This window comes from Sceloporus occidentalis, unplaced genomic scaffold (genome assembly GCF_023333645.1).
Source record: "Sceloporus occidentalis isolate IW3139 unplaced genomic scaffold, rSceOcc1.0.p SCAF_4, whole genome shotgun sequence".
Classification (NCBI taxonomy): Eukaryota; Metazoa; Chordata; class Lepidosauria; order Squamata; family Phrynosomatidae; genus Sceloporus; species Sceloporus occidentalis.
Genome location: NW_028316984.1, coordinates 99,062,734 through 99,077,158, shown reverse-complemented (window position 1 = coordinate 99,077,158; position 14,425 = coordinate 99,062,734). Strand labels below are relative to the sequence as shown.

The following is a 14,425-nucleotide window of genomic DNA, read 5'->3' as shown; positions in this document are numbered from 1 at the left end:
TTTGTCATGTTTACAGTAAAACTGAAATATGCAGAAAATGTTCCTCACAAAATGACAGAGAAAGAATTCTGGACACGATTCTTTCAATCTCACTATTTCCATAGGGATAGGTTGAATGCAGGATCGAAAGACCTTTTTGCAGAATGTGCCAAAATGGATGAAAAGGGTATGTTCTTAATACTTGTTCTCTAAACAGGAGAAATTGATTTCTAGACAAATTTGTCAGCTTTTGTAATTATAAAACAGAGATAACAACAGTTAAATATTATCCCTATAATGAACTTCTATTGAGATTACTAAAATATTTGCTGCCAAATTATTTAACTTTCAATTTCTCTCTCAGTATGCATGCCTGTGCACATACACCAATTCTTGGTATTTAGAAATATTGAACTTGAACATAAGCACTGAGTCAACGTTGAGTTTTTTAAAATGTTATATCTAATTTTATTAGAAATTTAAATGTTCTAAGTTTGGGCATGTTTAAGTACTGTATGCTATTAGAAACAAGTGATTTTCTGAGTGTGCTGGCAGTCTTGGTTTAACAATTTGTGGCCCTGATCTGAACTAGAACTCTGTTCAATCACAGTTAAAGTATTCAGGGGTCTTGCCAGGTTTGGCAGGCTCTGTACATTGTGGGATCCGCTTAATATAAATTTATAGGGAGTGGAGAAAGTGATAGGTAAATCATACTCAGCTACCATCAGGAATTGCTGAGCAAAGTGATTGCAGCAGTTGCCTTCAGATAAACAAGTGGTTCTCTAAGATAGTCTTCCCAGGATATCATGGAACACCCACCGACAAGCTCAGCATTGAAGAAATTAGCTTCTTAGGAACTGGCAGCTTTCTTTCCAGATGGTGACTCCCTTCTCTTTCTTACACCTGTCACCTGTGCACAGCCTAGAAAAAAGTGCATTATCAGCTGAAACAGACCGGCTCAAAATGCCAGCTTCCCAGAAGCTTAGGGACATGGGATGTGGGCTGCCCACATGTGGGCTGGCTTCATGGCGCTCTGGCGGCACGGCATTTACATGCCACTAGAGCACTGTAAAGCCATGACAGGAAGGGAAAAGCTGGCTTTTTACTGGCTCAAAAAGGAGCGGCATTTTGCTACTTCTTTTTGGGCAGGCAAAAAGCCGGATTGGGCTGCTGTGGCCCCAACCTGGCTTTCTCAGGGATGGCTTCAAGCTGCCCCTTTGGGGCAGTCGGTTTCACCCCTAAGGCAGAATAACTGTGTAGTGAAACAAGAAGACTCAGACCATGTCCTTAAAAATAAACATGTTTTATTCATCTAGGTTTAAAAACTATGGTGTCTCAAGGAGTGAAAAATCCTTTATTAGATTTAACAGCCTTGGAAGATAAATCATTGGATGAAGTAAGTACAACTGATTTAAAACTGTAAAAAAAAGCATAATATATCAAGAGTAAAAAGAAAGTGTATTACCAGGGTTTATGCCATGGAAAATGTGCTGCATTCTGGCAAACATGCCAAGCCCCAGCTTTCAACATTGCGGAGGTGGATGGTATTGGCCCTGCATTTCTGTAGTGATCTTCATCCTTTCTCCAGCTCCAGGGTGCAACTGGTTAAGTCCCTATCTCTTTATTTTATCCTCTTGTCAGCTGTATTAGTCCCTAACTTCCAGCTTCTGTCAGAACTGTTTCTCTTCTCTACCCACTTCACTATAAGCTCCCTTCAAAACTTTCAATTGAATCTCTTTGATCAAATAATTTTATAGGCTGAGCCCTGAAGAGAACAAACTCATTTCCTTTTTTAAAAATAAATTTTATCAACATAAAATTTATTGTACTTGCATTTCTGAAATCATTATAGAATTATTATTAATTTGAACATTTCCATACATAACTTCCTTAACATTTCATCTTCAACATAGAATAGTTTTATTTCTCTAATAACCAAACCCCAATATCTGATTAGTATATAGTAAATCTATGTATGAATCTTGTCTTTTAAGTAATACTAGCTTTATGATTTATAAATCGTGAGCCTAAACTCAGTAATAAAGATATCTTTTTATTCCATTTATGTAAGGGGGGGGGGGGTTTGTGTGTGAGTGTCTTAATGTTTATCCTTTAAGTTATTCATCCAATTATATATAGCAAACACCTTTCCTGTGTTTCAATTAGGAAAGATGCAGGGGCCTTTTGACCACAGGATTTTAGTGTGGTTGTCAAAGCCTGTCAGAGTGTGGACCTCCCTGAATTGTAATCTACAGTTGGTTAATGCAGTAGACCATTAACAAATGTTTGGTGAATTCTTAATGCTGCTTTTCTTGGAAAGAACACTACAATATGTGTGTTGGTCTCATCTTCCAAAGCACATATTCTAAGGCAAAAGTGTATATTTGATTCACTTCTCAGTTCAGTTAATTGCCAGGAGATCTTGAGTGTATGTTATTGCTTTGTAAAACATGGTAGTCTCAGGGAAATATAGAGTATATGCAAAAGACAAGTTCACAGTAATGTAGAACTAGCTCTTGTCTGAATAATGATAGATGAGCCTTTTTCATGTTTCAGGAAAAACGTGTGTGTACATTTTCCACTAATTTCGTTGAGTATCAGGGAAGTATCATGACTGAACGTCAGTTTCATCCATCAAAATAATGCTTGTCATTGAACAATTATGATTTGGGCACTACTGTAGTAGCATGATATTTGGAAAGCATGGGCTAATTGTACACACCTTGATAAGCACTACAAGATTTAACATGTGGAATCTGATTCACCAGTAGTGATCCTTTGCAGAATTCTGTTATATTGAAGCAGTGAAATATTACTGTGTAAATGGCTTCATGTTGGTCAGTCAGACACAGAAAAGTGAATCTTCTTAAGAACTTTTGTCATGACATCTACTCTATACAACATTGCAAAGCTAATAGTTCAGTTATTCTGACTTGAAATCTTTCCCCATATCCCATGATACAGAACATCTTGCTCAACATCTCATAATTGCTTTCTTTGCAGGGTTATGGTGTTTCCTTGGCACCTTCCACATCCAGCTCTACCAAATCAATAAAGGAGAGTAGCAATGCTGCCATTATAAAACGCTTTAACCATCACAGTGCCATGGTTCTTGCAGCTGGGCTCCGAAAACAGTAAGTTAGGCACAGAGCAATTCCCAGACTAAATGTAAGAGCTGTAGTGCTGGAAGCAACCTCCTAGTCAGCCAATTCCCAAAGTATTCAGAAATGAAGTGGGCAGGGTCCATCATCTTGAAATACTTCTGATCATTTCCCCAAGTTTATAGTATATTGAAAGCAAATAATAAAAGAAACCTGATGCCTGAAAAACTGTGCGAATACCATACTGACATTGCATATATTAGCCACTAAGAAGCAGAGGAAAGTTCCACACTTCAGTATTATGGGTTTTCTTAGATAATTATTTAATTAAGACATAGTGCCAACCCATGCTTTGGCAACCGAGGAGTGCTAAGTAGTGTTCTGAAGTATTTAATTCCTTTTCATGCATGGTTTTCCTTCATTCATCACTTCTTAGTTTTTGCTGACCAGAGTTTGCTGTGGCATCATAATTGGCAAAGTATATTTACTGCCTTTCTTCTAAATCATGGTTCACAAATTAATTTTTGTGATGGTGACACTTGGCTTGATGCAAACCACTATATTTTTGCCCGTCAAGTCATCACGACAAACCATGGGCAACAAATTCCTGGAAGAAGAAAAAAGTAGAAGAAAGGAATGGATACTCATCCCTTACCTTATAGAGCTTCTTGATCAAAACAAAAACCCAGCGTATGAGGTACTGTTCATAGAGTATATTTGAGATTTTGAGTAAAGGGTTGTGTAGTTAACACCCCTTGCTCAAAATTCCTCTGCATAGAAAATGTCTGAAAGAATGCTAAACTAGCTTCATTCTCAGTGACACCAAGCTTTCTAAATCTATCAGTTATTTTATGTGTGGGAACATGCAAACATGCAGTCCCTACCTGCAGCTTGAAACAGAGTCAAGGACCAATATTACCTTACATTATGCTGGTCTGTGACCGTAATAAATTTATCTAGCTATATTATCTTACTAGAAGCTTTGGTTGTTAGTACAATTTTCTCCCATTCAAGACCGGCTAATTGGTTCTCAGATTGTCTACCATCCAAGCATTGTTCGTACCTAAACTTGCTTGGTTTCAGCAAAATGGTTTCTTCATGTGTCCTCATTGTTTAGATATTGACTCGCTTGGAATTTTTGTTTTATATTTGCTGAAGGGCAGAAGTACAGCTCAATGGGATATAAAGTTTTTGCATGTAGTTAGGTGTTGGCTTTGTGAGAAGGGTCCTGAAGACTTTGCTGCAGACAGTCTATGGTATGTTTTGGATTGTTTTTTAAAAAAATTAAAGTATGATAATGGTAGGAGGAGGGTCTTCAGATATAGGTGTTTAAAGCCCTATATAACAGCATAATGTAGTTCAAACTGCATATGGTACACCCTTGTACTTATGGAAAATAGAGGGTTGTTAGTGGGAAGGAATCCCTGAAATGAATGTAGTAGTGGTGGTAAGGAATAACTCACAGTCCCTCTTCTTGCTACATGTTGTCCCCTTTACTGTTTTGTTCCTTTCTACCCTCTTGTTATCTGGGTGATGCAGAGAACCAATCCACAATCCTGTGGAGAGAAATAACAAGAGACAGATGGGTTCTTCAAATAGTAACCAACATCCTCTTCTCTCTTGCCTGAAGAGCCCATCTGTCTTTTGTTATTTCTCTCCACAAGATTGTGAATTCCTCCTCTAAACATCCAAGAACGACTGTTCATAGTGTGTACCAGCAGCTTGTCCTCTGCATGTTTACTTCTGTATTCCAGTGTTTGTCATGCAGGCATTAACTTCAATGTGTTATAAGGAGCTTTTCAGACACCCTCATACCACAAGGCTCCTTCCCAAAGATTATCCTCTAGTAGAGGATCCCATGGATTCAGGAGGAGATGTTCTTCTTACATGTGCACAGGGAATGCACTTGTAAATAGTCAAGTAATGACACCCATCATGCGTGTAAATCTATATGAACTTTCGTTGAATAATTCGAGAGAATCTAATAAAAAACTTAACTCATGGTTTTCAGAGAAGCACAAGGTGATCATTACAGTGAGACCAGCAGTATAGATGGAAACTCCAGGGATTCAGATTTCTTTCAGCCACCAGTAAAAAAGGTAAGGCTATGAGTTCACTTTCTAAAAGAAGACTACGACATGACACAGTTCCTGCTTTGTTGAAGAGTTTTGTAGAGCAGTGACAGTATTTTATCTTTCAGGTAAAGCTGCAAGAATCCATTGAATATGAAGATTTAGAAAACAACAACAGCATTAAAACTATTGCACTAAACCTAAAGAAATCAGATAGGTATGTTCTGCTGGCAAAATTAAATGTTTTGATTGTTTTAATCACAACTGTTCCAAAATGTAGTTGCTCATTGTCCCCACTGGCCTATCCTCAGACAAATACAAGTATTTTTTAAACAAAATAATCATACTTAAGAATTCAGAGAAAGTGGCAGGGGGAGGAGGGTGCAGTATCTTTTAGTTGGATCTCCATATGGAAAACAGAGCACTTCAGAACACTGTGAGAAAAATGAAACTAAATCCAGAGACTCCTCTGCTTGTGAGCGAATAAAAACATGTGAATGCTATAGAACTAATATATTTCTGCTCAAACGATTCTGTATATCATTTTACAAGCACCTGTAGAAATGTACTTGTCGGTGTTTTCCTTCCACAACAGTCTTGGGGTGAATCCTTCTTTATTTACTAAAATTATTTTCCTCATTCCTCACCTACAATTAATTGCAGTTAATTATAGTTTCCTCACTTTTCTGATTTTTTAAAATAGTTTTCTGAACATTTAATTGTTTTAGTCTCCCATCCAAATACTAACTAGAGCTGATCCTGGTTAGCTTCCAAGTTCAGATGGGTCCTGGTGACTGTAGATTATTTAGGCAGAGCAGATTACAGATTAATGAAAAAAAGAGAGAATCCCTTCATTCAGATTTAGAATGTAAGAAACACTCCCCCCGCCCCAAAAAAAGTGAGGAGTATGAGGAGGGAGTAATGAACAAACAAAATTGAGTTCTTAGAACAACCAGCTGGGATGGAAACAGTTTGAGGAGTCTAGGGAGCCCATCCTTTTGGGGCCATGAACCTGTTTATTTCTTTAAATGTGCTGTAGCAAAACCACAAAAAGATGTGGCATCTTCCCCACAGAGACTGCATCAAACAGAGAAAAGAAGCAAAATAGGAAAGAAATTAATGCAGAAGGGGAAGAGGAAGCATATATACTAGCGAAATTGAGAGAGATGGGAAAAAATTGGAAAAGGGAAAGCAAACATGAAAACTTGGGTCAGAAGATCCATGGAAATAGAAATGCAGGAAGAGATAAACAGTCTCTCCCCAACACCCCTTTCTAGGCAGTAGGGCTCCCCCCTCCCAATATTTAAGTGAATAAAACTGAAATTCCATTAATTTGAGTAGGCAAAAGTAGCTCAGCAGCTGCATCCCTAAAAGTATTCAAAATCCCAGAGGTAGCCTGGTCCAGTCATGCTGTGGCTGATAATAGGAGAGACAAAGGCAGCTGATCTTTCTCCAGAGCCAAACAAGTCTATACCTACCTCCCTTCTCCCACTATGTTTCTGATCTGTTCTAGCTTCCTTTTTCAAAAAATCTATGTTGGTTACTATATCAGAGTTTCAAACCTTCAAAAGGTGCTTCAGTTGAGATGATGGCATAAGTAACTGTAGGGCTTGTGCTGCTGATAGTCTATCAAATAAATCACCTAGTCAAGTACTGGGTGTTTCCACATCTACCCTGAAGTGAAACCTGATGCTAGCATACTTCATCATGGGACTTTATTCTAACAGTAGATCCCCAGGTCAGAATTATTTTTGTACTTTTTTTCTCCCTTCATTCAGCCAAATGAAGAATCTTAGAGGACTCAGAATCTTAGGTGTTTATGATATTTTAGTAAACTAACATAGGTATTATCCAATCCTGGTTTTTGATTTTCCTTTTCTACCATATCACTGTGTTTCTATTTTTAATCTAATCAAGCGTAAATCCAAATTCTGAGTTTAAGTACACTGTGGCTGAATGTTGGCAAAACAGTAGTATTCAAAACTGAAATACAGCTTGTAAAAATGGATGTGACCTCTACATTGAAGATTTCTTAGAGCCATCAGTGGTTTTTGAGAGGAAAACAGATGGGATGATTACAACATTTACCTCACTGATGCCTTACAATGAAAGACAACAACAGGCTACTAAAGCCTGAAAAGTATTATTTAAACACAAAGAACTGAAGTTTTATTCTCAAATGTTTTATTCTGAACTCTTCTCATCAACAGGTACTATCATGGTCCAACACCAATTCAATCACAGCAATATGCAACTAGCCAAGATATTATTAATTCTTTGTATAGTATTAGAGAAGAGATGGAAGTATATGTACCCAAATTAACTCAGGTAGGATATGTATGTTTGCTTCATTTAAAACTGGAAGCTGAGTCCAAACTCCTTGATGCTTAACTGTGTATTACACTAGCATAGTGTACTTTTTGCTAGGGTATACAGTGGAAGTGATGGGAAATCAGAGAAAGCCATCACCATCAGGAGAAAAGGCTGCCTTGGTAGCCCCCAAGCTGTTCTCCCACCCCATCCCCATGCTCACCAGCCACCATTTTCCTTCTCTTGCTGTAATGTCAGCTGTGTAATTACACTGGCCAACAGAATCTCAGCTTCATTGTGGTTTACATGTGTAATAAACTGTTTGCATCCATATTCTTGTGGAAAGAATTTCATATTCTCATTACGTATTGAGAAATTGTTATTGAATTATTTTTTAACAAGCATTGAAAATTTAGCTTCTATATTAATTTTAGGAAACAATTTTGGATTGTCATTGTTTTACATATTTTCATAGCAGTTGTTGGGACACTTGCCCATGGAGACAGCCATGTGTGTAATCCAATTTATGTGGATAGATTTATGCAATATTAGTGTGCTCGATGTTTTTCAGGAGAGAATTGGATAGACCCCCCTGCCCTTAAAATGTTTACAATTTAAAACTCAATATAAGTAGGGAGGAGAAGGTGGGAATAAATAAAGAAGGAGTAGGAATGTACATTTAATTGATTGTGTATTCCTGAATGGCAGTAGGTTGGACTGGATGGCCCTTGTGGTCTCTTCCAACTATGATTCTGTGATTTACTGAAGTTGTGTGTACTTGAAAGCTGTTCTTCATCAGGTCAGTCCACTGGTTCATCTAACTCCTAACTAAACTGCCTGGCAAGAGCTCTTTAGAGTTTGCCAGTGCCTGCAGAGATTAACATATTTCATTGCTTCCAGGATAAACTCAGATCTTCAATGGAGGGAATTCATAATTGCAGAACGTTAACCATCCTAATGATTGTGATATGGTATAGATGACCTTTTAAATATAATGGGACCATCCCATTTTGATAGTGCAAGGGGTCTGTCCATATAATAAATGCCCACTTGGTTTTCTAACATAAGCTGACACTTTAATATATAACTAAGTAATATCTATTCTAGCCCAAAAAGACATAGCAAATAGCTGATCTAAGTCCTTTAACTCATGCTACAGTGTCTTTGTTTGTGTTATTAAAGTGAATTAAATAAATTCTTCTGTTTTTCAAGGTTCTTTCAAGCGGTGCTGCAAGTAGTACTATCACAGCCCTGTCACCTGGAGGAGCACTTATGCAGGGTGGAACACAGCAAGCCATAAATCGTAAGTATTTGATGATTTGCTTGGTCATACTTTATTAAATATGCAAAGTGGTCTCAATTGGCCATGTAAACATTGTACATAAATTATACTTTTAATTGAGATGGAAAAAAATTAAGATATCTTGTTGACTGTAAATTCCAACTTATGACAGAATTCATTTCTTGTCCAACTCAGTTAAACACTGGAGTTGATTTGCTGACAGACCCTCTCATTTCAGAGTCATGGCAGATTTATATGTTCACTGCCCAATACCATCATTTAAAGTGAACTGCGATTTCACACATTTCGTTATAAATGTAACTTGCCATATTTTTTTTCTTAACTGTAGAGATGGTGCCAAATGATGTTCAGTCTGAACTGAAGCACTTGTATGTGGCAGTTGGAGAACTGTTACGACACTTCTGGTCCTGCTTTCCTGTTAACACACCATTCCTAGAAGAAAAGGTAGGCAGGGTCTGCAGTAAGACTTCACTTAACAGCATAAGAAATTAGCAAAGCCACCTCTGATTATTCCCTGGATAAGAAAACTGTATGAAATTAATGATGTCACCATGAGTTGATAGTCAACTTCAACACACACACATAAACACATCATAATGGACATTGCAGCATTATATGCTGGAAACACTTACTAACAGTAGAACTGCTTTTTCTAATGAATTAAATATCACATGTAAAAGTTCTGTTGGTGAATAGAAGGAAAACTTTCATGCAGGGATGTTTATAGAGTAGACAGAGAACTTAACAGTTGGAATAAATTTAGTACTGCCTGATGTGGTTTTCTAATCCAGCATTTTTTTAGATTTCAAAAGGCGATACTTGCTACTTGGATTTTAAAAGGTGTTTTAAAAATGTAGAAAATCATGGAATACAATGTCAAAATAGTTTCAGCATGTGTTTTGCTCTAGACAGGCATACTGTTTAAAGTTGTCATGCAACTTTTCAAAAACACTTCTAAAAATCTTAACAAGAAAATAATACATAACTCCATTTTAGTAAAAGATTTAGTATTTACAATAAATACATGAAATCACATATAAGCTTGAAGAGATGTACATAAAGCAGATGAGCCTTATTTAATCATTTGATATTTTCTCCTTTCAGGTTGTGAAAATGAGGAGTAATTTGGAAAGATTTCAAGTTACAAAACTTTGTCCATTCCAAGACAAAATTCGAAGACAGTATTTAAGCACAAATGTAAGATATGAAGTCCCATCCTTTTATTTTATATACCGTAAGAATTTAAGGTAGTACATTTTATTGCCCCTATAATTCAAATGGCCTTTAAAAATTAAGAAAGAATATTGGCAAAATGAATGAGCCTGTGGAGGCTGAAGTCCCAACAACAACAAAGGGGGTCTAGGAAATGCAGGCGAACACTAGTTGCAGAAAATTATAAAGAGCCTGCTTATTTTTGTGAAAGTCCAACAACACTCAGAGCCAGAAAACACACATTCTTATGAGTTAGAACACTTGTTGCAAGTAGCTCCAAAAAAAGAGAGACGAAAAGTCTTAAATAAGACATTTGTCTGGGAGGTTTTAAGGTGCATGAGAGGTGGCTGAAACTCAGGGGCATTGTTTAATGACAGCCTTGTTTTTGTGGTGAAGTGTCTAATGCCTACCTTGAAGATTTGTTTCTGGTTGAATTCTGCACAAAATGTGGCATGAGGGAGGGGGCTTAAACTATCCTGTCTGTCTTGGTTAATACAGTGTTAACTTTATGGGTCACTATCGTGTCTGTTGCATCTCTAAACTGTACCATCATACTTGGGCTAAATCTATGTATTCCCATTTAATCAGGGGAACCTACAAGCCAATTTAAGAATTTGGTTGCCCTTTTTGTGCAAGTTCTTTAAAATGCCTTGTTTTTCATTTCATGCTGCAGATGGGCTGTGGTGCATATGGACTAATAAAAATAGTTACATAGTTGAAACATTTTTTAAAAAAATAGTCTTAAAATGAAATCTTTGATCCTAGTTTATAGGTTCATTATGTCTAATACCACTAAACTCTTTTCTGTTTAAACACATTTTTGCTTTTTCCTACCATCACAGTTGGAATATTGGTCTTGAATACTGATGAACAGTATTTTTCCTGATAACTGTAACAGCTGTTGTGTCTCTTTCAGCTGGTAAGTCATATAGAAGAGATGCTGCAAACAGCCTATAATAAATTCCACACATGGCAATCTCGCCGTATGCTGAAGAAAACGTGAAGGCCCAGTGATGACAAAGTTTCTGCGTGGGAAAAAGTTTGCAATACCTGTACGAACACAGCTACCCAGTGTGTAGCTCTTACAGACATTGCAGGGAAATACAGCATCATGTGGACTCCTGAAAATGATGCTAACTGTAATTGCACACTTTTGGAGAAAGGAACAGAGAACAAACTTGAAAACTAGGGAATTAAAAGGAACCAAACCAGAGAAGAGTTAAGTGACAAATACATACATATATATATTTTAAAACACACTGTTTACTGCAGTTACTCAGGAACTGCTTGTGATTTTCATAAAAAGCTGCTTTCGGAAATAAAAACTTTAAAAAAGGGTGTATTAATAAAATCCAAGATTGTTTGTCTAGTTTTTTTTTTTAAGTGTATTGCACAGGGTAGTGGTTAACATTTCTTTCGTCACTATAACCCGACATTTTATTGTATTCTGTTTGTACTTCTAGAAGCAAGTTTAAATTTTTAATTATAGTTGAGACTTTTGCCTCAAATTCCTAAGGAGATACTAGTAGATCATTTTTTTTCCTATTCTCCCCTACAGATCAGCAGCCAATGCACTGGAAAATGTTTGGTGTTCAAAGCTGGCACTTAGCAGAAAGAGTGCACAAATTTATGCAGGATTTTTACCAGCTATTGTTTGCATGTTTTCTTTGAGTGTGAGTGCGTGCTGCTGCATTTTTTTAAGTCTGACTTGTTTGGAGGTGAAGAAAAATCATTTTTAAAGTAAGTTTAAGAAACTTACAGAAATAATAACTTTTTATAACTTTAAGGAAAAAAAACTATCTTAAATGTGCTTTTCTCAGTTCTCTGCTTATGACTGTTACCGCTACATCTGGCGACTAGATAATCACTACAGAGTGAATATATGAGCTATTTGGAATTTGTACCAATTCTGGTCTAAACACGAGGCAATTCACTCTTACGTAAGATGTACCTGCCATGTATTAAATACTTGACTTATTAAAACAGAGTATATTTGTTTTATATAGTCCTTGGAGTCAGACTCCTTATATTTCATTGTCTTAATGTCTTCCTTGTTAACAATTTATCCTAGGACCAAACAAATAGCTTACCTAATATGTAATGGGGTTTCTTGGGATATTTCATGAACCAGTCAGCTCTTGGAAAGTAGGAAATTTATCATATTCAAAACAATTCATGCCCACAAAGAACTGGAATTATATTACCAATTTACAGTGTTTTGCCATGGGAAATTTCTGCCCATCATGAATTATTATGCACTTAGCACTGGCTAGTTTTGTGAGCCACAAGGGTTTGTCTTTATGTAAGAATACATGCTTACACAACATGTTTCAGTGATCTGATATTCTGCAACAACCAGAACAAAGCAGGTTTAGTCTATCTATACTGAAATAATATGGAGTAAGTTAAGGCACTGTTTTTAAACTTGCCACTGCTTGCCTTTTCATAGATGGCTGCATATTATGTACTACAAAGTGATTCTGCTGTAAACCAAACAAAAGTATTTTTCTACTGTTGAATGGTGAAAAGCTGGAATTAACCATGAATAATAAAAACTGATGCTGCTATAGGAATATAATCTTGCTTGAATTTTGGTTCTGATAGTAAGTATATTTATATACCTTGTATATTTGGATAAGCCTCTAAAGTAGTTAAATGCTTTGGTCAGGCTTGAATGATGGGTTGACATGCACACTCCAATTGATCCTGTAACTGAAAGTATGATATAATATACATTTGCACTGACATTTCTTTAAGCAATAAATAGCTTATCTGAATTTACAAAGGTGGATTACAACAGAACTGTTATTCGTGCTAGATTAAATATGAATTTGGGCAAAATATTTTCTCTTTTCTTCCTGGTATTTTATGTCTTTATAGACGTACCAGCATTTGCAGTAAAAAAAAAATTATAGAAATAGCTCAAAATGCAACTAAGTTTGGATATAATTTTCAGTTATTTGATAAAAATGTATAAGGAGACTTCTGCCAGAAGAGGGCAATAGCAACTGTCATGGACGTTTCCTTAAGACATTTCTTCCCCATTTTTGCTATCTGATTGATGCTGATTCCAGTCCTACTGCGCATGGTCCAAAACTGCCGACTGACTTAATTTATTAACTGTGAATTGTCTTTCACTAACCATACAGTCATTGGAATCTGAAGATGAACTTGTATTTAGTGGAAACGCATATAACCTGTATCACTGGCATTGATAAAAAAAAAAGCTGTAGAATAAACCTGAATTATGTAGATATGTATTTTCTGATATTTTAGGTTGTCTGTTTTGTGATTTTTCTCAAACTTAGAACAAATACAAACATTAGTATTCAAGAAACAAATATTCTTAGACACACTATTCTGTTACTGATTTTGAAGTTTTGGTGCCCTCATCCAGTCCATTACTGTCAACAGGCACTAGTTTAGAACTGAAAACAGATTCCTTGGATTAAGAGCGAAAAGAAAGATCAAAATTGGGAGTCATTAGCATACTAATTGACCCATGGATAAGTCTACTCAGGTTTTTGGGGTCAATTCTTTGGCCTAAATTTTTAGACTTGTACATGAGTATATACAGTAACTCACTCCTCCTGGCCATAACATCTTACCTAATTTTGGGGCTTTTATGTTTCCTCCTCCATATCCCCTCTTTTGTACCACCTAGACTGTAGCTCCACTGCAGAATTAATGCAGTTTGACACTGCTCTATCTGCCATGGCTCAAACTGGGATTTGTAGTTTCGTGAGATATTTAGCCTCTGTTAGAGAGCTGTGGTGCCACAACAAACTACAAATCCTAAGATTCAGTAGAATGGAGCCAAGACAATTAAAGTGATGTCAAACTGCATTAATTCTGCAGTAGTCAAGCAGCCCCAGCCTGAGGAAGAGTTCTGTAGAAGTCAAACACTCACATACTTCAGAATCATTTTTTTGTTCTGATAAGCACTGATCAACTGTCATTAGGATATGAGAGAGAAGGGTGTGTGCTATATTTTTATCCTTATTGTAATGTTTCTAAATGATTTTATACTTTGTTAATTGTGTTTTTAATATATCTTGTTTAATTGTGTTCCAACGTTTTGGTTATCAGGTCTTTATTTTCTTTCATTTTGTTGTAAGCCATCTTGGGTTCCGTGTCAAAATAAAGGCAGGACACAAATGAAATCAATCACAATTACTATCTCCTGCCTCCGCAAAAAAAAGAAAGCTCCAAGTATTGTCTTTTTCTTTCTTCTTCCAGCAGACTAACATAATCCCTTCTCTGAGATGTAATGTTATTGCATATTCCCATGGTGCTGGGATATATGCTGAATCTCTGGTGACCATATCCTATGACCCTGGGTTTTGTAGGGAACAGAGAAGAAAAGGTTAAGACTATTCACATGCTGATGGAGAACTCAGTCAAAAGCTATTCAGTGTGTCTTTGTTAGTAATGCTATTTTGGAATCT

General features: G+C 36.5%; 1 protein-coding gene across 3 annotated transcripts in view; it reads left to right on the top strand.

The window, feature by feature from the left end:
* GTF2H1 (general transcription factor IIH subunit 1) overlaps positions 1–14,182 on the top strand; it is a 28,149-nt gene extending 13,967 nt beyond the window's left edge. For all 3 annotated transcript variants that reach the window (XM_089521037.1, XM_089521036.1, XM_089521035.1), the window contains 10 exons: positions 17–166; positions 1,296–1,375; positions 2,983–3,113; positions 5,092–5,179; positions 5,281–5,369; positions 7,363–7,480; positions 8,675–8,765; positions 9,094–9,209; positions 9,870–9,962; positions 10,894–14,182. In XM_089521037.1, the coding sequence (XP_089377163.1) occupies positions 17–166; positions 1,296–1,375; positions 2,983–3,113; positions 5,092–5,179; positions 5,281–5,369; positions 7,363–7,480; positions 8,675–8,765; positions 9,094–9,209; positions 9,870–9,962; positions 10,894–10,980 (1,043 nt within the window). In that variant the 3' untranslated portion in view covers positions 10,981–14,182. The remainder of the gene's footprint in view (positions 1–16; positions 167–1,295; positions 1,376–2,982; positions 3,114–5,091; positions 5,180–5,280; positions 5,370–7,362; positions 7,481–8,674; positions 8,766–9,093; positions 9,210–9,869; positions 9,963–10,893) is intronic.
* Positions 14,183–14,425: the final 243 nt, after the last annotated feature.